Raw genomic sequence first — 27,190 nt, forward strand, 5'->3', positions numbered from 1 at the left:
TTGAATTAACATTAACATTTGTTTTTGTGCATACATATTGATTTAAGTATCAACATTTACATACATTTTATTTAGTTGTAAATATTTTTTAAAAGGCAGTGTATGCAAGTTTATATGTAATATTATATATTCTGAATTTTACCTGTGTCTGGACTGAGCTTGAATTTTTCTGCTCCAGTGCCATGCAGTGTATAAGTAATTTCTGCATTGGAACGAATATCTGCATCTGTAGCAGAGACCTGCATGATCAGTTTGCCAGGAGGGGCATCCTCTGGAACAGTATCAGTGTATAAAGCCTAAAAAGTTTTAAAGAAAGATTAAAATGCATTAGAGAAGCAATGCTTAATGGGGGAGGGAAAAGAGGACAAGGACAGATGAAATTATCTGCTTGACAGTAGAGGATTCTGGAACATGTGAAGTGAACCAGAGGCTGAAACATCTGAAAATGATAAAGATATGATTTTCTAATTAATTGCCTCACCATTAATAAATTGTTCAGTGAAGTAATTATTTATTACTGACATTCACAAACTCGAGGATTCTGAGTGCCAAGGCACAGCCAAGAGCTTCAAACACCTGAACATCTGATTAATTATTTCCTGATATCTACACCCCTACTGTTGTGAATTTCATTCAACTTCCTATCTCGAGCTACTGATAGGTCATATTGCCCAGGTCTGGTCTGACCTTCAAGGAATTGATTCACCCCTTTTATAAAACAGCTTAAGACCTATAGGTCTCCAGTTAAAAACAGACACACAACACATACAGGCTTTAAAGACGCAGATGAGATCTCATCGGTGAGATGGCAGAAGTAAATTTTTTTTTTAATCAGAAAATCAGAAGTGGCAAAGGATGGCTTTGTCAGCAGGCTTGGGGACATATATGGATTACAGAATTTTAGGACTTTGACACTGCAATTTCCCTGGCTGTACAACCCTTCCACTCCTATCAAGGATAGCTCCGGCACCACAGAGCACAGCACTCTTTTAATTCCACCTCTATTAGCATGTGCACAGCAGTATCATCCTGCCAAGTGCAGGTACCTGGACTTCTTTGGAGCCACACTTCCTATGGAAACCAGTTAGTATCCACTGCCATGGCAGCAGCATAAAGCATGCTCTCTCCTTGCTTTATCTTTGCAATGCCTGCATTAACATGGGAACTTAAGAACTGAAATTCAATTCACTGTCTTCCAATCCTCCGCATAGTGGCACAGTGAGTTATGAATAGGTCGCTAGGTCAGCCCTATGAATTTTTAAATTATAGTGAAATGTAAAGAGACTACCCTTATTCAGCAACCTCTTGTCTTAGTGGCCCAAATAATTTCTTCTCCACATTTATTAGAAAGTCACTTCCATAAAAAAAACAATTCTTCTCAGTCTCTTGAGTGGTCACCTAGGATAAAGAGGATTTTACAACGGAAGTGTACATATACTGAAAATGGCTGCCCATGTAAAATTCAAGCCTACCTTTTCACAAACAGGACTGTTGTCATTAGCATCTAGGACTTTAACCTCAACCACAGCTTTTGTTGCAAAGGTCCCATCAGTAGCTGTAATGTTTAGAAGGTAATTGTCCTTTTCTTCTCTGTCCAGAGGTTTTCTGACATAGACTTTCCATTCATTCTGCATGTTTTCAATTGCAAACTGTCCAAAGGGATCACCTCCTAAACAGTCAAAAATGTGTCATTCAAGCAAAAAGAGATAATGGTACTATTTAGGAGAAAAGAAAAATCTAAAAAACCCCAACAATCACACCTCATGGCTTTCTATAAAAAAAAAAAAAAATCTTGATTTTTTTTTGGGGGGGGGAGTAGCATTTTAAATCAGGTTTTATATAAATACACATAAAAAGAATTTAAGTGCATTCAGTATTTGCTATTAATGTTGCCATGGTGATTAATGTAGCATTACAGAGGACGACATATTTAAACAATTACACTAAACAGAAAAACATTTTTAAAAAAATCTACTGAAGATTAATTAAAACTATGTTCCATCTATTATTTTATGGATTTTTTTTGCTTTGTTTTTCATTGCACTAATTTATTTCAGTTTAACTATCTCCTCCTGTAAATATAAATATCACAAAGACAAAATGAATGATAACTAAACTATTTTTAAACAAGGTAAGTAAAAAAAGTGATCCATCCTGATGGCTTCTGAAACATTTTAAAAATTCAAAAAAATATCATATATGCCCCATTTCAAATATTTTGTAATCTCTTTAAAGCGGGTTACCTCACTTCATTCTAGTTTTATAACTCAAGTTAATATTAAATGTTTTAAAACATTTACCTGTAACATAATAGGTGACTTGTCTGTTAGATTCTTCTGTATCAGCATCAGTGGTACTTAAGATAGCAACCACACCACCAGGTGGATCGTCTTCACTAACTGTCCCTTTGTATATCTCCGCAGTAAAGCGTGGAGGATTGTCATTCACATCTGTAACAGTAACTTCAACCACTGTCATAGAAGACAACTGAATTTTTTCACCACGATCAGATGCAACCACTGTAATTTCGTACTTATCCCGTTTCTCATGGTCAAGCGCTTTGAGGGTGGTAATCCAACCTGTTTCCATGTTTATGGCAAAAGACTCTGTGATTTCCACTTCTTGTGATGGATCTAAACTATATGTAACCTGCCCATTCAGTCCTGAATCCAAGTCAGTTGCTTTCACTTGGATGACTCTTGTTCCGCTTGGCATGTTTTCAACAACGAATGCTTCATATGGACTGGACTCCAAAACCGGTTTATTGTCATTTACATCTTTTATCTGAATGCTTATATCTACTGAGGAAACAACATTATAACCTTCATTCGTATAATGTGCCAGCACTGCAAACTGATACCACTTAGTTGTCTCATGATCAAGACTCTTCTCAAGTTTCAGTCTCCCACTTTGTCGGTCAATCACAAAGCATTCATCCCTATTGCTTTCAGGAGTATTCCCTTTAACTAGAGTGTATACTAATGTTTGATTATGTTCTGCGTGTATAACATCAATCTCAGCGCCAATAGGAATGTCCTCGGAAACAGTATAAGAATAAAATGGCTCTGCAAATTGGGGAAGAGTCACTTCTGGTGGGAGTATTCTAATATAGATAGGAACCACTGATTGTTTTTGGGGGGATCCACCATCCCGGGCTTTAACAAAGAAACTTAGAAACTCATTTTCTAAACCAATTAAACTTTCTTTTGTAGTAATTACACCAGACAAAGGATCAATTTCCAAATTCTCGTTGACACTTTCAGACTCTGCTTCAATGGCATATGTAATGTCTGCATTTGTACCCTCATCAGCATCAGATGCCAAAACTTTAGTGATAAATGTTCCTCTTGGAACATTAGATCCAATATTCACTTCATACTCTGTTGCTCGGAATTGAGGGGCATTATCATTATCATCTGTAAGTATCACATTAACATTGCAAAAAGCAACTTTTCCTCCAGCATCCTTGGCCATTAAACTAACAGAAGTTACTTTTTCTGTTTGTGTTTCACGGTCAAGCTTTTCAGAGGTAAATATTTGCCCTCTCTCATTAGTATAAAATCTATCTTTGGCAAAGTCATTTACAATATGATAAGTGATTTGTCCATAAGTCCCAAAATCTTCATCTGTCACTTTAACTTCCGTCACCAAGGTATGCAATGGAGCATTTTCAGCTAGTTCCACTTCATATTCATTCTGACTGAAAACAGGGCTATGCAAATTGGCTCCAGTAACAGTTATCTGTACCTGAGCTGAACTTCTAAAGACCCCATCAGACACAGACACATTAAGATTGTAAAGACGCTTCAGAGTCTGTTTGCGTGGGTTTGAGATGGAGATAATGCCAGTTTTGCTATTAATTACAAAATTCATGTGATCATTGCCTGTCAGAATTGAATATTCCAGTTTGTTTACATCTGAACTGTCTGCATCTGAGGCTTTTACACAGGTTACAAAGTGTCCACGGGGAGCCAGTTCACTAATTTTAGCTTCATAAAGCAGTTGGTTAAATAATGGTGGGTTATCATTGAGGTCAGTTATATTGACAGTTACAATGATGTCACCGCTCAATGGGGGCATTCCACCATCTATGGCCCTTACTAGTAATTGGTGTTGCTGGATCTGTTCATAATCCAAAGTTCTTGCCGTTAGAATGAGCCCACTGCTGCTATCTATGTGGAAATACTCGTGACTCTTGCTATTATTCTCAACCAAGTGATAGGAAATCCTTCTGTTTGTTCCAGAATCAGCATCTGTAGCACTAACTTGTACAACAGATGTTCCAATTACAGATGCCTCAGAAAGGACTGCAGTATAAGATACCTTTGTAAACAGAGGATGATTATCATTTATATCTTCCACTATTATATCTACAAACACCTCAGCGTGAGCTCCAGTTAGAGAGTCAGTTGCTCGTATGCTCAGTTTATAGGCGGGATGGGACTCAAAATCCAGAGTGGCAACAACAATTATAACTCCAGTATTGAAGTTGATAGTAAACTGATTGAAAGGATCTCCATCTGTGATACTATAAAACACCTTAAGTCCTTCTGGGCTGTTTGCCTGTACATGGACAACAGGGCTATGCAACTGGATGTTTTCAGGTATCTCTGCACTATAGAAAGGCTTTTCAAAAACTGGCATGGCTTTATTCATAACAGTGATTGGGACTGTAACTTCAGCAGAAAAACTTGGTTCTCCTCCATCTTTTGCCACCACTGTGACAAGATATTCCTTATTTAGTGTGTCTGGTTCGAACTGTCTCTTGAGTGAGATTTCACCAGTGGGCCCAATATGGAAGTGTTCATGATGGTCTTTGAGGTAATAGCGTACCTCTCCATTACTCCCTATATCTTTATCTACTGCTGTAACACGTCGAATAACGTGGCCCACTTCAGTGTCTACTTTAACAGCAGCATAATATGGAAGATTGACAAAAACTGGAGCATTATCATTTACATCTTCTATAGTGACCTTCACCACAACATGTGCAACTACTGATGCTTTATGCTCCTCTGTCACCTCTACCACTATATCAAAAGATTCTTGTTGTTCTCGATCAAATGGTATTCCTGTGGTTGAAAGTACTCCTGAAGTGTAGCTGATTTTAAATCTACTGTCTGGATTTAGAATATGATAAAACAAAGGCTCATTTATTTGATTCCCTACAGCAGTAATGACAGCTATTGTTTTCACCTCAGTGGAATTCTCTCGCACTACTGCAGAGTAGGAACTCTGTGTGAACTTGAGTTGACTTGCTTTGCTTTCCTTCACATTAATTTTTACAGATGCAGTGCTTGCAAATCTCCCATCAGACGCTCTGACTGTTAATTCATATCTGCTTCTTAACTGAGTTGTATTTTGTACAGTTATAGTTCCAGTCTTAGGATCTATTGAAAATTTGTCTCCAATATTGCCTTCGGTGACAGAATAAATTAGTTGTGAAAAAGCTCCTGAATCAGCATCTGTAGCATTTACGGTAATGACTTTCACTCCTTTATACGTAGGCACCAAAAGGGATGCCTCATACAACTCTTTTGAAAACACAGGAGGACAATCATTGATATCAATTACATAAATAGTAACATTAGCTGCATATTCTGCAAATAAATGTGGTGTCCCCATATCATGTACTTGTACTGAAAACTGGAAAATGTTTGTCTCTTCGTAGTCCAAACTCATAATGGTACGGATGGCACCAGTGCTAGAATCAATGGCAAAATACTTGTGCACAGATGGTTCAACAATTTGATAAACCAGCACAGCATTTGATTCTTGATCAGCATCTGTAGCTCGAATTACTAATGGGATATTCTTGTCAGTTAGAACTACACTGTTAATTGAAGCTGATTCACTGATGATTCCCGTGTATTCTGCCTGCATAAAAACTGGTAAGTTGTCATTCTCGTCCCGAATATGCACCAAAACAGTTGTATTAGTCGACAACCCAGCCATGTTGGTTCCCTGAACAATTAGCGTGTAAAAAGACAAAGTTTCAAAATCAAGTATCTTCTTAGAGATGATGACACCTGAGTTTGGATTGATATCAAAGGCATCACCTACATTACCATCTTTTATCTGATAAACTACAGAAGACTGACTATACGCAGTAACCATTCCAACAAAGCTACCAATGCTGACACCTTCAGTGACTTCTACAGAATACTCCTTCAGTGTGAATTTTGGTGAGGCATTATCAGAAATTGTGACAAAGATAAGCACTGAAGTTACTTCGCTCATTGGAGGATTTCCTTTATCTGTAGCTTTCACCATCAAATTGTACTCTCCTTGGTTACTACAATCTAGTTCTTTTGCAATTCTAATAGTGCCCAAGATTGGATCGATAGTAAAAGAATTTCCAATATTTCCTGCAGAAAAAAAAAGAAACAAAAAGTTAACAATGAAAGAGACAAAGATAAATGTACAAAAATTAAGAGTCTGTGCCCAACTGGCCATAAACTAGAAGAATGAGTAAATGTTGAGAACCAAGGGAGGTATTAATGTTTCTTAGTTTTGTTCTAAAACAATTTCTAGTCATCTGGAATTTTCCTATAAAGAATTGTTAGTACTAACTTTTGTTTTACTCTAAGATACTTTGCTTTAACATAACTGGAAAAGTTGTCCAGGACTAAAATAAAATGCAGAAATGTAGACCGTCTTAAAATATGCCAAGTTTTCTATAACCTTAAAAAAATTACAGGTGATGTTACTTCTTTAAATCAATCTTCTTAATGAGCTCATGGTCAATCAAATCAAAGCAGCCATTAAACACAAAAACATATATTTAGGAACTCAGGTTAGTAGCATTATAGTCATATTTCAGGAATTAAAATTAATTGCTGCGTTTTTGGGGAAAAACAGTGCTTTTAATGTGCTCAAGTGCATCTCAATTAACTGTTAATGCAAATATCCTTTAAATCATTACTTCTAAATTAAAGAGTCCTTAGTGAATTAGACACTATGGAATCCCTCAGTAATTGATGAACATCATTCAGAACAGCGATGCACATATGACATGCCAAGTAATACGTAACAGCGAACTGACTGACACCCGTAGTAACCTCAAATAGCTTAAACAAGGATGTCTTATGTTACCCACGCTCTTAACTAGTAGTGGATTGGGTAATGAGAAAGACCACAGAACAATCAGGGGCATACAATAGAATTTCACACAGAAGTTAAAGGACCTTGATTTTGTAGATGACTTCAATTTGCTATCCGATACCCATAGGATTTTACATGCAAGCCAAAACAAACGATCTCCAAGATTGAAAATCAACACCAAGGAAACAAAAACCATGAGAATCACACAACAAGAAACCCCAATAATGCTTTTTGTGACTGACAAAGAGGAGGTCTGATATTTTGCATATTTTTGAAGCATTTTAAGTACAACAGGTGAAACAGATGAAGAAATTAAAGCAAAATAGCAAGAGCTAGTCAAGCCTGTGCAACTCTTAAGCTGAGCTAAGAGAAACAGAAACCTTGCCTTCCAAACTAAATTTTGAATATTTAACACCATTGTGAAGTCGGTCTTACAATATGGCACTGAAACTTGGAGTCTTATTAAGACCTTACTATCTAAATTCAAAGTTTTCATAAACAGCTGCTTTAGACAAATCCTCAAAATCAGATGGCCAGGGAAAAACCCATCACACATGAAGAACTCTGTAGGAGAAGGAAACAGAAATCGATAGGCCAGGAACTTACGGAACAAAATGGAGATGGGTAGGACTTGCATGGATGAAAGACCCAAAATAACATAACAAGACAGGCATTGGACTGGAACCCCCAGGAGAAGAGGTGATGAGGCAGACCAAAGAACACACACCAGAAGCAGAACATGGAAACACACAACAGAAGCAGAACTGAAAGCTATCCAAATGACATGGGAATAAGCTAAGACTGCAGCAGGAGACTGGCAAAGACAGAACGTAGTGATGAAGGCATGGAATAGAGAGGCAACAGAGAGAGAACTAGAGCAAAAATTTCCCCCCTAAATTGCTACTAATTAATAGGCTATACCCTGTGCTAAAAATGACAGCTTTCTGAATATTACCAGCTGCAATTTGATATAGAACAGTTGAAAACAAGTTGTTATGAATAAGCCCTTTACAAGTAAAGAAACTGTAATGGATTTTGCAGCCTGTAAGATTTCAACACATGCACTGAATTAGACTAGAATTTGTGGTTCCTCAAAAGTTTAATTACAGAGCAAATATAGCAACTATTACTAAAATCATGTTCTCAACAGGGAAATATTTTATTTAAAATGTTTGAATTATGCAGCTGAGTGGGCAGTTGATATTTTCTTTTCTGTTAGTTAAGGCTCTAAGCACAGTGGTGTTCTTAGAATATCCCATTACAAATCCCATCAGCCATTACAAGCATTTAAGGAATGTTCATTCCATATGCTTAGGATATCAGCCATAATGCTTTAACTTCCCAGTAGTTGACAATTCTATAAAAAAAACTAAGCTAAGAAAGATAAAGTTTAACATTTACTCCCACAAAAATCTGGAGAGACTTGGGAGGGCAGGGGAAGGAAGGGATGAAAGAGAAAGAGAGAAGGCTCAAACTCTTTTCTTGAAATGCTTTGGCATTCATAAAATGGAATGCACTGTTGATCCAGGTAAGTCAAGAATAGAGATACATGAACACTTACATATTGCCTTAGGAAATATGTAATATTTCCACAAATAGAAAACAACTGATACATTTAAAGGAGTTTATCATGTTTACTCGTTTTCCTCCTTAGAGTATCATAATCAAATTTATTTAAAAAATTATGAAAATAAAGCATGTATTATATTATAGTTGCAATGGCTTTTCATATTTGAATGAAATTTCAGCAATAAGAATCTCTTTTTTAATATAATAATGAATCTGTATGGTTTAAAAATCCTTTTATGGCTGGGACAAATCATAAGGTATAATTGTCACTTGCAAAATCACATAGTTTGTGTATTTTTTATACTTTTTAATAAAGTTTCTGATGCTTGATACTGACTTTTGTTTTATAACATTTTGTAAAGCTAAAAAATAAATTTAACTCCATTTCCAATGGTGGGTTTTTTTAAAATTGGTAACAAACGCAGAGCATGTTCATTTTGCAACATGTGTAGTTGGTTCAGGTGCTTGGCAAGGGGATATGGAGCCATTCATATCTAATTCACTGGTGTGACCAAAAGTCATTACCAACTGGCAGATGCTTGGTAGTCCAAATAAAATGAGGCAGTGATTTCAGTCTGGCTCCTGTGGTATTTATTCACTTCTTAAAGCTACTATCATTGCCACTTGTGGGCACCTTAGGAGAGATGCCAACAAGACAAGCATTGGAATGAAGAAGCATGAAAAGTGAACTACCACCACCAATGATCTCTCCATGTAAGGGATGAGAAACACTGGCGAGTCGGGTATGGGATGCTGTTCATACTTTCATTGCTTTGTGGATAAATGGAAGACCTCATTTTCTAATGCTTAGAAATCAAGTGCAATTAATTAATTAACTAACAGAATGAACAAGGTAATGTATTAAAGAGATACTGTGAGGTTAAAAATAAGTGGCCGAATCCTAGATTCCATTGTGGCTGCTTTGCACTGGTTTGCCAGCACAAAGCAGTTGCAAACCCAAGTTAACAGGTTACCCAAGGACTCCCTTCCATCAAGGACAATCCTCAGGTGGTGTAGGGCTACCTGATAGCAAACTCCCACCCCTTTTTAAACCACCTAGTAATGGGTCATAGCTTGGGAGCCGCTACATCTCCTAGACTGGAACCAGGCAGTGCTCCATGGATTGCAGGAACATGAAGGTGATTTAAAGTGAACTTTCTGTACCCCTCCCTCCACGCTGTACCATATATCAATGAGTCAGATCCAAGAGTCTGGCCTAATATTTTTAAAATTAAAACATTTACTTATCTATTTTACAAAATACATCTTGGATAATAAAATCAAAACTTATTTAAAAATCTAATTTACTGTTCACTAATATGTTTATACTCTTTTAAGAGTAACTTTTTTTTTTCAATTTTCTCCACTCGGAGAACAAAAAACAGATGAGTCAGTTTCACGTTGATTTCTATTTGGTTTCTAGTCATTTTCACTTTGAGGTTCTCAGGCAGCAGCCAAATGAAATAATGTTTAGGATGTAATATGTCCATTTGAATTTGTGTTTTTTTTAAAACATTATAGAAACATTTATATTGGCCTTTGATTTTATAATGGCTTATTTTTACATACTTACATTTTAAGTCAACGATGACCAAACAAAGTAAATTTTAAACTATATAGAGGACTTACGAGACTGTGGATATACCTGATTCAATAGAGTACACAATTTCTGCATTTTTCCCTTTGTCTTTGTCTAATGCTGTTACTTGGAGTACCGCTGACCCAACAGCTGCTGACTCATATACCCGTCCTTCGTAGGGAAAGCTGGTGAACCACGGAGCATGATCATTTGTGTCACTAACATTAATGACAATTCTAGCAAAATTGCGTTTGACAGGAACATCTTGATCTCGTACCTAAAACGATGAACACATTATTAATAATTAGCAGCAAGCTTTATTTATACTACTACTAATCCAATTTCTGAGAGAACTATTACGAATTTAGGCCTTGATCCTTACCATTTAAATAAATGGGACTACTCAAAGAGAGTAAAAGTTAAAACACATTTGTAAATTTCGCCAAGATTAGGACCTAAATGTATATCAAAAGCATTCTAACTGTAATGTGAAAAAGGTAAGCATGTTATCTGCTGCAGAGTAACAGGTAGGCTTGTTTACCATCACTGTAAGTATATGTTGGTGGATGGCCTCGTGGTCCAATTTTTCAGAAGTATAAAGAGAGCCTGTTCCAGGATCCAAACGAAATTTCTTGAGACTGATGGGATCAATGCTACTCTGCATTGTATAAATTAGTTTATTCTTCTCATCCCTGTCGGTGGCACTGACTTGCAAAATTTCTGTCTCTGGCACTGTGTCCTCAGGTATAATGACTTCATATTTTGAGGTGGAAAACTGAGGTCTGTGGTCATTTGTATCTATCACTTTGATGTATACCTGAAACGACACAATGGAAAAAAAGATTATGTTGATAAATATTGGTGAAAATAAAGAAGAAAACAGGACACTCAGGAATTATGGAGGAGGGAAAAAAAAAAAAAAAAAAAAGATGTACAGAATAAATCCAGAAGTCCAGACAGTTAAAAATCTTTAAGAGGAGGTCTCTTAAATGGAAACCATTCATGTATACTGTACAATTAAAAGAATGTTTACTTATTTTACAGTAACTGCGGTTCTTTGATATGTTGTAGTCAGTGTGGATCGTGCTGTAGGTGTTCATATGTCTTACTGGAAGAATCCCATCGGGAAACTATGTCCAGATTCCACGCTCTTTGCACTGCCAGAGCAATGCAATGCAATTCAATGGGGACAGAGCAGGGCACAGTACCTGGCTCAAAGTATCTCAAAACACTGTGCAAAGTACTGAGTTAAATATCAGCAATGCTATGATTGTGTAAGCAAATATAGCAGCTCAACATTCATTCCCAAAGCCATTAACGTTAGAAAAAATGGTTACCTACTTTTTCATAACTCTTCTTCTTCTAGATGTGTTGCTCATGTCCATTCCATTCTAGGTGTGCACGCACGCCCACATGCATGGCCGTTGGGAGTATTTTGCCTTAGTGGTATCCCTAGGGTTGGCTATGGCACCCCCTTGAGTGCTGCACTTATGCCTCGGTATATCAGGCACCGCCGGCCCTATGCCATCTCAGTTCCTTCTTGCCGGCAACTCTGACAGAGGGATAGGAGGTCGGATAATGGAATGGACATGAGCAACACACCTCAAAGAACAACAAAATGTTCAAGCTACGAAAAGGTAGGTAATCGTTTTTTCTTCTTCGAGTGCTTGCTCACGTTGATTCCATTTTAGGTGACTCACAAGCAGTGTCCATGGAGGTGGGCTCGGAGTTCATGGTCATGCAGTTTGCAGCACTGCTCCGCCAAAGCCAGCACCGTCTCGAGCTTGTTGGGTAAGTGCATAATGAAATGCGAATGTGTGGATAGATGACCAGGTAGTGGTCTTACAGATCTCCTGGTTTGGAACCTGCACCAGGAAGGCTACTGATGATGCCTGTGCTCTAGTTGAGTGTGCCATCATGATTGACAGCAGAGGCAAGTTTGCCAGCTCATAGCAGTATTGGATGCAGGCAGTGATCCAGGACAAAATCCTTTGAGTAAACCCTGGGCGATTCTTCATTCTGTCTGCCACCGCAACGAACAACTGTGTCGACTTATGGAACGGCTTTGTCCTATCTATATAGAAGGCCAGTGCCCTCCTGACATCCAGGGTGTGCAACCTCCATTCCTCATCTGACATATGAGGCTTTGAAAAGAAGATAGGTAAGTATATGTCCTGGCCAGTATGAAACTGGGAAACTACCTTGTGCAGAAACACTGGGTGCAGTTGCAGCTGGACCATATCCTTGAAGAATACTGTATAGGGTGGTTCCGAAGTAAGTGCCCTGATCTCGGACACCCTGTGGGCTGACATTATCACAACCAGGAATTAAACCTTTCAGGAGAGGCGCAGGAAGCCAGAGGCTGGAAGGGAGGCCTTGACAGCATGGGACGGGATCCCAGACATGCAGGAGGAGACGCTCCAGACCTTTCAAAAACTGGGCTGTCATGTCGTGAGCGAAGGCCGACCTGCCTTGGAACAGAGGGTGGAAAGCCAAAACAACAGCCAGATGGACACTGATCAATGACAAGTCCAAACCTTGGAGTTTGAGGTGCAGAAAATAATCCAGGATCTCCTGCAGCGAGGCCTGCTCAGCCCGGATACTGTGTTCTGAGGTCCAGCACGTGAACCTTTTCCACTTGGCTAGGTAAGTTGCTCTGTTTCCTGCTAACAAACAAGACCTGCTGAACGTGGGCCATGCATTCCCGTTCGTACACATTTAACCACGCAGCAGTGATGCTATCAAGTGTGGCACCGCCAGGTTTGGGTGCAGAAGGCTGTCTTGGTTCTGGGATAGCAGATCTGGCCAGAGGGGCAACTGCCGAAAGGTCCAGCCGTGTGCTGAACCAGTGTTAGTGAGACCACGCAGGGGCTATTAGGATAACTTTCGCCCTGTCCTGTTTGGTCTTCACAAGGACTCTGTAAATCAATGGCGCTGGTGGGAAGGCGTACATCAGAGCCCCCGACCGCAGGGTGAGAAAGGCATCTGATGGAGCCCCTGTCCCTCCCCTGGATTGAACAGAACACGTGGCACTTCCTGTTCTGCCTGGACGCGAACAGGTCCACCTAGAGAGTCCCCTTCCTCTGGAAGATTGTATTAACTACCTCTGGATAGAGCGACCACTTGTGGTGAGATGAGAAGGGCCTGCCAAGGTGATCTGCTAATACGTTCCTGGTCCCAGGCAGGTGTGCAGCTACCAGATGAATGGCCTGCTGCACACAAAAGGTGGAGAGCTTCTTGGCAAAGGGCCAACAACCGGGGTCTGCCCTGCCTGTTGATGTAAAACATCGCAGCGGTATTGTCCATCAGGACTTGCACCACCTTGCACTTCAAGTGGAGCAAGAAAGCCTGGCAAGCCAGACTAATTTCTCTGAGCTCCCTAATATTGATACAGAGGGCCAGATCGTCCCTGCATGCTGAGCTTGCCCAGGTGGGATCCCCAGAGCAGATCCAAAGCATCGAAGACCCTGGTCAGTGACGGGGACAGGGTCACGAAGGGAACTCCCTCCAACACTAACCAGGGAGGTCCAACCACCAATCCACAGACAACTGGATGTGATCCGGTACCCTGATGCCAGCCACCCTTGCAGAGGCTAGAGATGAAGCCAGGCAGGACTGACTATGTATGTACTGTGACAAAGTTCCTCCTCTACCTTGGTGGGTCTTGTGCTTATTGGCGGATCTGTTCGCCTTGGAGCTTCACGGCAGCCTTCAGTTTGACTGTTTTCATGAACCTACAGTCCAGGTCAACTCCTCCTGTGTCTGACCAGGAGTTGGGAGGTTTGGGGGGAACCCGGGCCCGCCCTCTACTCAGGGGTTCCAGCCCAGGGCCCTGTGGAATGCAGCTGTCTAGAGTGCATCTTGGAACAACTGTGTGACAGCTACAACTCCCTGGGCTACTTCCCCATGGCCTCCTCCCAACACCTTCTTTATCCTCACCATAGGACCTTCCTCCTGGTGTCTGATAATGCTTGTATACCTCAGTCCTCCAACAGTCCGCGTTCTCACTCTTAGCTCGTAATGCCTCTTGATCCTTACACGCACACCACAAACTGAAGTGAGCTCCTTTTTAAACCCAGGTGCCCTGATTAGCCTGACTTAATTGATTCTAACAGCTTCTTGATTGGCTGCAGGTGTTCTAATCAGCCTGTCTGTCTTAATTGTCTCCAGAAGGTTCCTGATTGTTCTGGAACCTTCCCTGTTACCTTACCCAGGGAAAAAGGACCTACTTAACCTGGGGCTAATATATGTGCTTTCTATCACTCTCCTGTAGCCATCTGGCCTGACCCTGTCACAGTACATATGGCCCAACAACCACAGGCAGGTGCAAGCCATGGTGAACGGGTGGTTTTTCACATGGGAGATCAGGTCTGACATAGCCTAAAAACGCACCTCCAGAAGAATGGCTCTGCTCCACGTGGAGTCGAGAACTGCTCCAATGAACTCTAACCGTTGCACAGGCCTTAAGGTGGATTTTTTGTCGCTTATCAAAAGGCCCAGGTTGTGGCAGCTGGAGCGCCCCAGATAGAGGCTCCTCTGCACTTATTCTGGAGATCTGCCCTTGATGAGCCAATCGTCGAGATACGGGAAGACCTGGACCCCTTGACATCTCAGGTAAATGGCCACTGGCTCCATACATTTTGTGAACACCCTTGGGACTGATGAGAGGCCAAAGGGCAGCTCCATAAACTGGAAATGGTGCCCGTCCACCATGAAATATGGAAATAAGCGTCCTTCAAGTTGAGGGTGTTGTACCAGTCTTGTGGATCCAGGGATGGGATGATGGAGGTCATGGAGACCATATGAAACTTCAACTTCACGAGAGACTTGTTGAGGCGTCACAAGCCTAGAATAGGCCTGAGGCCCCCTTTTGCTTTTGGCATCAGGAAGAAGCAGGAGTAGAACCCCGTTCCCTCCATGTCCCGAGGGACCTCCTCCACTGCTCCCAGGTGCAGTAGGTTCTCGACCTCCTGAATGAGGTGTTGCTCATGAGAAGGGTCCCTGAAGAGGGATGGGGAAGAGAGGGGGTGGGAGAAAGAGGCAGCCGACAATTGCAGGGTAAAGCTTCAAGATTGTATCTCTAGCACCGAGCAGTCCAAGGTGACCCGCGAACCAGGGCGAATGGTAGGGATGGAGACAGTTCGGGAAAGAACCAAGTTGATCTGGGGGGATGACTGGGATGTTTGTCTCGAGCACACCCTCAAAACAAATGCTTTTGGCCCCCTGTATGCTTTGCCAGACTGGGCTGCGTGGGTGAGCATCAGGAGGAAAGGCAGCAACAACTAAAGCTCGTATCTCTATCCCTTCTCCTTGCAGACCCCTGTCAAGGCTGCTAAAGCCTTGGTGAAGGGGATGGCCGGAATTACCTCCTTGCAGACTGCGGTGTATGCATGCCCAGTGAGCAAAGGGTAGACCGAGTGTCCTTCAACCCATGCAGCCTTGCGTCTGTCTGCTCTGCTAAGTGTCCATTCCCATCAAATAGGAGGTCTTGGCTTGAGGTCTGTGTTTCTTGGGAGAGGCCAATGGTCTGAAGCTAGGAGCTTTGCCTCATGACCACCGCCGATGTGACCACCCTAGCCACCGAGTCAGCCCATCCTATACCACTTGAAGAGAGCATCTTGCTGCCATATTACCCTCCTTTTCAGCCCTTTTGGAGGTGAGAGGGATGGATAACGGAGTTTGCCAGAGAGCCGAGGCAATTTTCAGGACCCCATCATGCACTGGTAGTGTGACACAGGCAGGGGTAGAGGCTGAGAGCACATTGAACAAGGTGTCCACCTGCTCGGCCATCTCCTCCACCTATAGGCCCAAATTCTTGGCTACCCGTCAAACCAGGGCCTGGTGTTCTCTTCGTCCAGTGGACTGGCACTTGAGGGTCCTGCCACCGTCTTGTCTGGGGATGAGGATAATGATTTTACTGCTGGGGGATGCCCTGGAGCATCATCGTTTTGGCACGGGCACTGACTCCTCTACCCTGACCTCAGAGTGTTTCCCCCGAACTGAGCCTGGTGCCGTCAACTGTCGCTCCAAGGTGGTGGATGACGGGTGGTGTGAAGGGTTCATCGGCATCACAGGCATGCCCCACGCACTCCAACAGGTCACTGGTCATGCTGCCAAGGCAGCGCTGTAGAAGTCGACACAGCCTCTAGTGCCCAATCACATCAGTGTTGCCTTGGCAAGGGGCTAAACTGACCTTCGATGCTGGAACAATCCCCTTCTGGTGACCACAGTGGAGCCGTCAATGCCTGCATTTGACAGCTGACTGTTGCCGCTGGAGACTGGCGCTTCAAATAGGAGGACCGCTGCTGGGGCAACCAGTACTGGGATGGGAAGATGACTGTCGAGAGGCTGAATGGTGCCGGTAATACGGAGACCAGCACCTCCCCCTAGGCAACCCGCTTTGAAAGGGTGGAGACTGTTAACATGGTGCCAGTGATCTAAGGTGAGCCCCCGAGGATCTGGGCTGCAAAGCCGGAGATCTATAGCTCGGAGTTGGAAAGCACTGCCTTGGCATAGGAGATCAGCAGTGCTCCACTGTGCTCTGGGCGGGTCTTGGTGGCTGGCTTGCCCATGTAGGGAGCTTTTGCCGCTTCCTGCAACACACATGGAGCCAGTTGCGCTGGTAGAGGCTTCTGCTCTTTAGGCGCCGGAAGAGCGTCGACCCCGCCACAAGTCTGGGTCCCCTTTGAGTCGGCAGTGGATCCTTTGAGGGGCTAAGGGCCTCGACTGAAGGCATATCCATGTGGCTCAGGTGTGGGTGGTTGGCCAGAACTGAGCCCTTTGTCCGATACCCCATGGCCTTTCTTGCCCAATGCTAGGAAGCCATGTTTCTTGGTTTCCTTTCTGGGTACCAGTGACAGAGAGCGGTGCCGAGTGGAACTTGGTGCCAGGGGTGTGCTATGCACTGAGGCCAAGGTACTAGGGTAGAGTCCAGTTGGGATGACTCAGAAGCTGTTCGGAGAGCAGCCTCCATGAGGAGAGCCCTCAAATGTACAGCACGCTCTTTCTGGGTCCTGGGTCAAAAGTTTTTACAGATACAACACTTGTCTTTCACATTTCACTTCCCCAAGCACTTGAAGCAACTGTTGTGGGATAGGCCTGTTGCAGTCCGAGTAGGGCTTAAACCCCAGAGACCGAGGCATGCCCCGCCTGAGGCAAAGTCCCCGATGGGACTCTAACTTCTAACTACACTTAACTACTATAAACAAACTATTTACAAGGCCCTAAGGCTGAAATTCAGAAGAGACGAAACCGCTAGCCCTTGCTATGGAAGCTTTGAAAGGCACCCCAACTAACCACTTTGGGTGGTAAGAAGGAACTGAGAGGTCATAGGGCCAGTGGCGCCTGATATACCGAGGCATGAGCGTGGCTCTCAAGGGGGTGCTGCAGCCGACTCTACAGATACCGCTAAAGCAAATATCACCGACGACTATGCACATGGGCGTGTGCACACCTAGAATGGAACTGACATGAGCTAGCACTTGTAGAAGAACTGATTTAACTGAGAAGGGGAATGTTGAGCACAATACCAGTATTATCACCTTTAACTTCCCCTAATGAATAAGCAGAAGGGACCTCAGGGTTAACTCTTCATTAAGGAAGTGAAGGACAACTGTCTTTATCAAGGAGGATTTCCTTAATAGTGTACTACATTGTTAATGTTGAATATGAGCTCAAGTCTTGCTGAGGTACTGAACACATCAGCTTGAATTCCAGCCACGAAAAGTGCTGCCAACTAAACAAATTAAGGCTAGGTCCTCAAAGAGAATTTAGACACAGAGTTGCAACACCTAACATTTAGACACACTGCCACCTAATAGAATCCACAGCTCCAAGTTAGGTACCCAGGATCCCTCTATAATGCATGGGAAGAGTTAGGGAACAAAAGCCAGCAAGCTGAGTGGGGCGCTGCCTAAAACCAGACAAAAGGAAAGAATGAGGAGGGGGTGTGGACTATAAACCACACACCAAAGAAGGATTTAGGCGCCGCTGTACCACTTCAATAAAAATGCTCTCCGCTTTTGGCAGAGTTATTCCACCTCCCCGAGAGGCGGTACCTATGTTGACAGGGGAAGCTGTCTCTCCAACATAGCGCTGCCTATACCGGGGTTAGGTTAGTATAACTACATCGCTCAGGCGTGTGGATTTTTCACACCCATGAGCGATGTAGTTATACCAACGTAAGTCTGTAGTGCAGATTAGACCTAAGTCTGGGCCAGAGGAAGGTACCTCCCCCTGCTCGGGATTCACAGTTGCACTCTCCTGGGGTTCTGTGCCTAAGCTCTCCCATTTTTATTTTAAAGAAACGCAAGGAGAAGAACATGCCCCTTTTTACCCAGTACCCTAGTGGTCAGAGGATTAACCCTGTCCACGGAAGACAAAGGTTTATATTCACCATCTGCCTAATGCGGAGCAAGAACTTGAATTTAGGTTTCCCTCCACCCAGGTGAGTGCCTAACCCACTGGGCTATATAAGGTATCCCGCTGTAGGTGTCTCTCAAGCTCTCCTGTTGAAGATGTTCCACTGTGTATAAATAAGCATTAGAGCAGGGACATGAACTTGGGTCTCCCAAGCGAATGCTGTAACCACTGAGCTACTGAATCAGCCATTTGCACTCGTTCTGTCTCTGGCCTAAAACATCAGTCAAGTCACAATCAAGCCCAAAAACTTAAGACTCACATTTTATGTTTGACCTAGTCATGGAGTTGAAAAACTTAAAATTTAAAGTTTCAGGATGAACTTCTCAACCATTGGTTTCAGAGTAGCAGCCGTGTTAGTCTGTATTTGCAAAAAGAAAAGGAGTACTTGTGGCATCTTAGAAACTAACCAATTTATTTGAGCATAACCTTTCGTGAGCTACAGCTCACTTTATCGGATGCATAATGCATCATAATGCATCCGATGAAGTGAGCTGTAGCTCACGAAAGCTTATGCTCAAATAAATTGGTTAGTTTCTAAGGTGCCACAAGTACTCCTTTTCTTTTTCTCAACCATTAAGGTTATTATTTTGTGTCTACCTACTTCCATGATGGCAGTGTACAGTGTCTCTGGAAGTGTATAAAAATAAAATAAAAATGTACATGGATCAAATTTTCAAAGCTATTTCAAATCAGTCTCTACCTGGCACTGACAATTTTCACAAACAAGTTTTTCACATAAAATTTTCAGATCCTCATTTTTACACAACAAAAAATGGATGCAAAAAAATTATAGGTGTAATTTTAGAGGCCACTCCAGAAAACATAGTCTTCTGGGTAAGCACAATACAAACCACAATCTGTATGATACCATCTTAAACTGAAATCCATAATACAATAAAAATAGCTATATAAAGCAGAAAGCAGGGTATAGATTACATTTAAAAGAAAATATTATAAAATTGCTTTGAATACAATAAGGTAGTAGCTTGGAGGGAGAAGATGCAGATCACAGGAGCATACCATAGAAATGCTTGATGCTAATAGATCATAATGGGATCTCTGAAATAAAGCAATCTCGAACCACAGATTTTCAAATCATTTTACAGAGGTATATAAATGGCCTTATCACACCACTGATCTGCACACACATTCTCACTGACATCAGTGAGATCTGTGCAGGCAGATCTAGGGAACAACAGAGTTGAAAGTAAGCTGGAACACAAGGATGAAAACCTATTAATGGTATCACAGGTGACAGCTAAATTGTGATAGAAATATACTAAGATGGAACTTATAGAGAAAATACTTGTCATTGCCACAACAAGTAAAACTCCAAAATGAGAATATTCATCCACAAAAAAATTTTGAATGTTTTATCTTTTGAATACATTCACCCTTGTAAAATATAGTTTAAAAACAATTATTTTATTTTTTGTATTTTTTACATTTACCCTCGTTTCCTTATGTAGCTTAAGAAATATTTTATCTCCTTCTTACTCATAATTATATCTATCTGCAGTTATATTCTTGCTCATGAATAGTCTGTTTTAAAAGTTAATGCTTGTGAGATAAAAGTAACCTTATTCTACTACCAGAGAAGCGTTTCTGTGGAGCAGTGTGGTCATTTGCAAAACGCAAATTTAACCAATAGCGGCATTCTATCCTCCCTTCCCAAACTGACCCCAAACAACATATGTATAAATTTTACATAAAGCAAAATTCAATATTCTGCTTCTAGAAAAGCAACAAGTAAATTTCTGTAAAGCCTTAAACTACCTCATCTATTACTTCTACTTATTGAAAAATGGATAGCAATACCAATGACTAAAAGTAGCTGTGGCAGTAAACAGTATTTTTCACAAAAAACAACTGAGTAGTTCATGCATTTGTTCTTATTTCCCATGCATAATCTTTCCCATTTAAGGCCAAAACACTATAATCCAAAAGGATTAGTACTTTGAATGAATCTGATTTTTTTCAATGCTATTCCTCCCAGTCATCTCCACCACTGTCAAACATCATTACAGGAGGCCTGGAATTTGTTTATTCTCTTTGTGCATCATGCATTCAGCATTTAGCAGCATATGAAACTCTAACAGCTTCACGCCCACTGCCTGAATATTTTTCAAACAAGCAATTTAAATAAAGTCATGAAAGAGTCAAATATTCCACAGATGTTCATGGCTTGCAGCCAGCCAAAGCCTTATAGTTTAGAAGTCAGACACAATGGGTTATTTTTACATAATGGGGCTGTATATTTTATTTGTTATTTTTCTATAGACAGTAATATGATAAAGTCATTTCCTTTTGAAAGTTAAATTTAAGATTACTTGAGAAATAACTACTGTTAATCAAGGCTTGTTAAATTGTTCTTTGTATTCAAGTGCTTAGTCAAAGTATTTTGCGTGTTAAAAAGGTGTCCATGGAGGTTTATTATACTTAATATTTCTGAACACACACAATATTCAGATTTACAATTTATTTGTGTGTATCACAATTTGCTTTCTACTAATCAGTTCTTACAAAGATCCAGCATGATTTCAGCATTTGAACTGTAATCAATGTTACTAAAGGTGTCAGGATTTAAGTGCAACTCAGTTTTCACACTGGTAGTCCTAAATAACTCATTTTCAGGGGAAATAAATTAACACGACTGTGAAATCAAGTAAGAGATGAGGTGGGTGAGGTAATATCTTTTATTGGACACAAGCTTTTGAGCTACACAGGAGCTCTTTTTCAGTGAAATCAAATGTGAGGATGCATTCCTGAAACATACCCTCTTAATTCTAGTCCTGTGGACTTTCTTAAATAGATTGGTGCATTTGGGTTAGGCGGGATTATGAAAGAGAGGAGGAGGATGAATGAGCTCTGAAAGGTGATATATCCAGAGTAAAGCCAATGAACATTCTGTTCATGCACCACCAGTTTTATCGCTTCTACTAATGGACACTCATCAATCCACGTGCCACAGTCATATGAGATTCTAACAGCACAGCCATGCTTCTGCCACCAACAGAGGAAAGATAAGGAAATGGAAGACTGTGTGTTCTCCTGCAAAAGAAACCACAACCTCTGCTTCCGCCAACTCTAGATAAGAAGGGAAAGGCCAGAGAGAGAGAGAGAGAGACAAAAGAAAACCACAGGAAGCAATCAGTGAATTTAGAGGAAAAAAAGACGACCAGTTAATGACTTCCAGTCCAATTTTCCTGGGGGAGATGCAAAGTAAGTATTTACAAAGTTCACCTTGTTTTACAAAATGTAGAACAAGCAGCTCATTTAAACACAATGGGTGAGAGTCTGTGTGCATCTAAGGGTATGTCTACACTACCCACCGGATCGGTGGGCAGCGATCGATCCAGCGGGGGGTGGGGGTGGGGGGGGTTGATTTATCATGTCAATTGACCCCTGAGCGCTCTCCCGTCAACTCATGTACTCCACTGCTGCAAGAGGAGCAGGCGGAGTTGACAGGGGAGCGGCAGCAATCGACTCACCGTAGCGAAGACACCGCGGTGAGTAGGTCTAAGTACGTCGATTTCAGCTACGTTATTCACGTAGCTGAAGTTGCGTAACTTAGATCGGTCCCCCCTAGTGTAGACCAGGGCTAAGAAGCACAGAGCAGAATCATACAATCCCAAGCTGATGGAATGGCCTTTGGGGGGCACTGGCATCCATCATAACTTAAAGCAGTATTCAGGATGCTGTGATTTCTGCCACTATCTTCTTTCCCTAGGCTCAGGAAGACCTATATGTAGCTTAATATAATGCTGGTTCTGTCATAACATGTATGCCATAAATGCATGCAGGAGTGTGCAATGCTGCAGGGATGAAATGGTATTCAATCCTTCACTTTATCTTTTCTTGACATTTATATTTTAACTGTATACTTCACTTTAACCTATACTTCACATTGAAGAATTTTTCCACATTTAATTGAAAAATAAAAGATAAATAGCCATAAGTGATGCATACTTTATGAGCTGAGAATCATATCATACTCTTCCAGTTCAATTCAGGGGTCTTCCATGAGTGGATCTACTCCCTTCAATGTAGAAGGGAGACTCAGCCTCCATGGCATTGCAACCTGGACCTGGCAGAGTGCTCTCTGTGCATTCAGGTCCACACTGGGGGAGGAGATTGGGATGGGTTCTGGGGATGCACATCATATCCTCCCTGGCCACAGGCTGCATTTTCTTCTCTGCATAACCTCCCCAAAGGCTGCCAAGCCAAGAACTCCTCCCTGCTAGTGAAGTTCCAAGCAAGCCAGAGCTGGTACAGAGACACATGACCTCTCCTGGGTCCTCCAGCCCTACACCCTTTTCCATATGTGGCAAACCTCCCCTCCCCTGAAAGGCAATTCAAGGGAATCTCCACAATGGGATATGCTCACTGAAATGTCATCATACAGAACTTGTTTCCATGGCTTTTACTGCAGGAGGGGGAAGAGATGGCTCATAATATGTTGCAGTTAGCTTTGTTTTGCAGAACAACAAGGATATTGATTCTATACTGAAAGTTTTCCATCCACAGCTCTCAAAGTGATAGACAATGATTTAATGCCTTGCTGAAACACTCATAGAGGTTGCTGATTTTTAAAAATTTATCCTTTTCTTGTAAGTGAATCACATATGTAAAGCTGAGCTCCTGTTTTTCATTTACTTTGATAATATAGAAATAATTTGAAAGTTGTTAATTCAAATTGTACTAATCTATTTACCCACAACCTTTCCACTTCAGATACGAAACACTAAGGCAGTATCAATGTCATAATCCACTCCTTTTTCAGATGCAGTCCCTAATTTATACATACCATTTGTATGTCCAGAAAAAGAAGGGCTACAAGTTCTTCATTCACAAGTTCTTCTCAAAAACACTATTAGAAATCCATTACCTGGGTGCTGATAGAGCTGGTTCCATCTGTCGCCTCTACTGTCAGGTTGTAATTTGATTTCTGTTCTGCATCAAGAGGTCTAGCTACAATGATGGTTCCAGTGCCCTTGTCTACATCAAACCGGCTGTCATAGTTGCCACCTGGTTCAAAAAATTGAAAGAGACAGAAGTTCATAAAGCACTGCAGTGGTGTACTTTTTCGTGTACACACACTTTGTTGTCTTAGGACATTTAAGCTTGGGTCTGAGTTAATCCTTCATATGTCTTTTTGCTGACTTATGGGATCGCACTGATTGCATCCTGTGGGAAGATTCTCAACTCTCCATCTTTTGAAATCTTGATTTAAAGATTGGATCTTTTCTAAAGATATGCTCCAGCTCCAACACAAACTACTGAACTTGTTTCAGGAATTAGTGGTTGAAATAATATGACCTGTGTTTTGCAGGAGGTTCTTTCTGGCCTTAAAATCTATGATGAGTAGCAAGTCCTCCTAACCAAGGGGACTGTCGCTATTAGTGTCTTTGAGATCAAGGTAGAGGAAGTAATAAAAATGATGGAAACAGTCAAGAAAAATCACAAAGACATAGCTCCTTGAAAGGCACTAAGCTCCTTTTCTGAAACAAATTTGTTTACTTATAAAACTTCAAAATCGCCCGAAGAAATATAGTTCAATAACCACATTGAAATGTAGCTCAGTAACCAGCAGCCAATCATTTAAATGTTTAGTTGATCATAATAATATTTGTGATACTTTAAGCAGATTGCCCTGACAACATACTACCCAATAAGACCAAATGTTGTTAGCAGTGATAAATACTGGCCATTAACATCAATTGGTTTAGACTTTTAGATAAACTATTTAAAATGAAGAAATTAGTTTCTATTGTTGTCAACGTAATGTTAGTTGTGGCTAAGCCATTTATCCTAATTACATTGTGTACGTGTTTTTCTAATTATACATTTAGAAGCACATTATTCAGACATAAGTGGAGTGATTTTTTTAAGATATTAAATGCATATCTTAGGAAATCACTACATTTCAACTATAAAGAGACATGCACAGAAGTGAGGGAGTAAAATATCACGGATGGTAAAATTCGACTTAATCGAAGTAAGAACAATACTGAAATTAGTGCCATTTCCTGAAAACGTTTTGCCTTCCGAGGTTGTTCTGCAGGACAGATATATCAGACAAGGATAGACTGTCTGGAGCAGGAGTGGGCAAAATACGGCCTGCGGGCCAGATGCAGCCCGTCTAACATTTCTGTCCAGCCCACCAGGCTCTTTGGCTGCCCCCTCGCGATCTCCGGGCTGCTAAAAGTCCCGCTGGGCAGCGGGGCCTCAGGCAGACTGCCTGCCTGCTGTGGCCCCACACCACTCCTGGAAGCTGCTGGCATGTCTCTGCCAAGGGGCGCGCAGAGACTGACTGCAGCCGCTTCCGGGAACGGCGTGGGGCCATAGCATGCAAGTAGCCTGCCCGAGCCCAGCTGCACCGCCAGCTGGGAGCCGCCTGTGGTAAGTGCCTCCCAGCCAGAGCCTGCACCTCGTAACCCCTCCCATACCCCAACCCCCTGCTCCAGGTCAGAACCCTCTCCTGCACCCAAACTCCCTCCCAGACCCTGCACCCCCCCTTCCACCCCAATCTCCTGCCCCAGCCTGGAGCCCCCTCCTGTACCAAACTCCCTCCCAGAGCCCATACTGCTCACCCTCTCCTGCACCCCAACACTCTGCACCAGCATGGAGCTCCCACCTGCACCCAAACTCCTTCCCAGCCCCTGCACCTCCTCCATTAATATAGTAGAAATGTGAGGCCCGTGATGACTTACCAAAATTCGTGGAGTGGCCCCCCTGCAAAATTACCCACCCATGGTCTGGAGTCTGCCTCAGTGATTGACAGATATTTAGTAACTATGAATGATAAGTGTATTGGTGACTTGGGAGTCTCACTACACCCCAGCTCCTGTCCCAGAGGAAGTTTCCCTAGCATGAACACAGACATAAATTGAGTAAAGTGAAACTCAGCAGTTTTGGTTTGAATGGGTTTTATATATAAAACATTGGTTTGGTTTTGGGCCAGAAGTCAAACTTCAGAAAGTGTGCCCATAAAATTATCTTTTACTACTTGTAGGCCATATAATCTTTTTAGATGACAGAAAGGGAGAATTTCAGGTCTCGGTTTAGTCACATTCACCACTACAGGAAAACAGCAGAGTGAATAGATGAGAGCCTATCCAGCTGCACTTCTTCTGAAATGAAGACAATCCCAGCAGCAGACTTTTAGTTTCTGGCCAGGAAAGCATACAAGTCTTGCAGTGTTTTTACGAGGAAATCACTTATATTATATGATTATGCCTTATATTACTATTGTATTAGTGCTGATATCTGTCAATCTCCTGAAGCAGCACCCAGTCCATCTGGCAAATTAAAGGTGCAGAAGCAACAATTTAGGACAAAATCCAAAACTAGAACTCTGATGTGGTGCTGTGTATACTTACAGATAACTTAACAAAACAAAAAGTCACAAAAGCATCTAAGCAAACTTTCATTCTCGAAGAGATAATAAGATATTCTAAAGTTGTATGTTTTATTTCAGATCTCATAATTGGTTAATAAATTATGTGATCTCAGCAGATACCTTCTGCTGTACAGTTCAGGTCACAAGCCATCTGAAAGATGTAAAAAACTTCACTAGCAAGTTTGTCTCCTGGCACAGCCAAAAAGAAAGAAAGCATGGAAAGCAAGCACAGAACATAAAAGAAAGTTGTCAATCAAATTATGTCATGCTATTAGAAACAGTAGAGAGGTGCAGTAAGAATCTGTAAGAACAGCTGATAATTTGACAATGTGATGTAGTCACATAGCTATCAACCTATCCAAAATAATTTTTTATTAAACAAATTTTACACTGAAAGTAACAAGTTACAGTCCCTGGACCCAGTACTACCATCAATCCACACATAAAACCCCAGTAGGAGCTGTGCTTAAGGAACAATAGCAGGACAAGGTTACCTGTCTTCAGTATGTTCACAAAGGGTTAAGCATATAAATATGAACATTAAACGTTTAAAGTACGCAGCATGCCGAGAAGAAAAATCAAAAGAAAAGTATTAGAATATTAATACTCTATACACAGTACATAGTAGTTGAAATAAAGGAAACAAATGGTCTAAGTGTCCAATAGCATAGCTAGGGCCCTACCAAATTCAGGGTCCATTTTGGTCAATTTTCATGGTCATAGGATTTTAAAAATCGTAAATTTCATGATTTCAGCTATTTAAATCTAAAATTTCATGGTGTTGTAATTGTAGGAGTCCTGACCCAAAAAGAAGGTGGGTGGGGGTGGGGGAGGAGGAATCACAAGGTTATGGTAGTGGGAGTTGCGATATTGCTATCCTTACTTCTACGCGGCTGCTGGTGGCAGCTCTGCCTTCAGAGCTGAGTTGCTGCAGAGCGACAGCTGCTAGCTGGGAGCCCAGCTCTGAAGACAGAGCCACCCAGCAGCGGCGCAGAAGTAAGGATGGTATAGTTTGGTATTGCCACCCTTACTTCTGTACTGCTGCCTGCAGAGCTGGGCCCTCAGTCAGCCGCCGCCACTATCCAGCCGCCCAGTTCTGAAGGGAGCAGCACAGA

At 41.7% G+C, this 27,190-nt stretch overlaps 1 protein-coding gene across 5 annotated transcripts in view; it reads right to left on the reverse strand.

Annotated features, from left to right (window-relative positions):
• The window catches only part of FAT1 (FAT atypical cadherin 1), a 152,178-nt gene that overhangs the window by 28,833 nt on the left and 96,155 nt on the right, over positions 1 to 27,190 (reverse strand). For all 5 annotated transcript variants that reach the window (XR_012639338.1, XM_074951304.1, XM_074951306.1 and 2 more), the window contains exons 7-12: positions 23,562 to 23,701; positions 10,794 to 11,069; positions 10,319 to 10,529; positions 2,301 to 6,368; positions 1,473 to 1,669; positions 143 to 296 (exon numbers count right to left, since the gene is read on the reverse strand). Coding sequence is in view for 4 of the 5 variants with exons in the window: in XM_074951304.1 (XP_074807405.1) it covers positions 143 to 296; positions 1,473 to 1,669; positions 2,301 to 6,368; positions 10,319 to 10,529; positions 10,794 to 11,069; positions 23,562 to 23,701 (5,046 nt within the window). In the remaining variant the exon portion in view is untranslated. The remainder of the gene's footprint in view (positions 1 to 142; positions 297 to 1,472; positions 1,670 to 2,300; positions 6,369 to 10,318; positions 10,530 to 10,793; positions 11,070 to 23,561; positions 23,702 to 27,190) is intronic.

The sequence above is a fragment of the Natator depressus genome, chromosome 4 (assembly GCF_965152275.1).
Source record: "Natator depressus isolate rNatDep1 chromosome 4, rNatDep2.hap1, whole genome shotgun sequence".
NCBI classification, from domain to species: Eukaryota; Metazoa; Chordata; order Testudines; family Cheloniidae; genus Natator; species Natator depressus.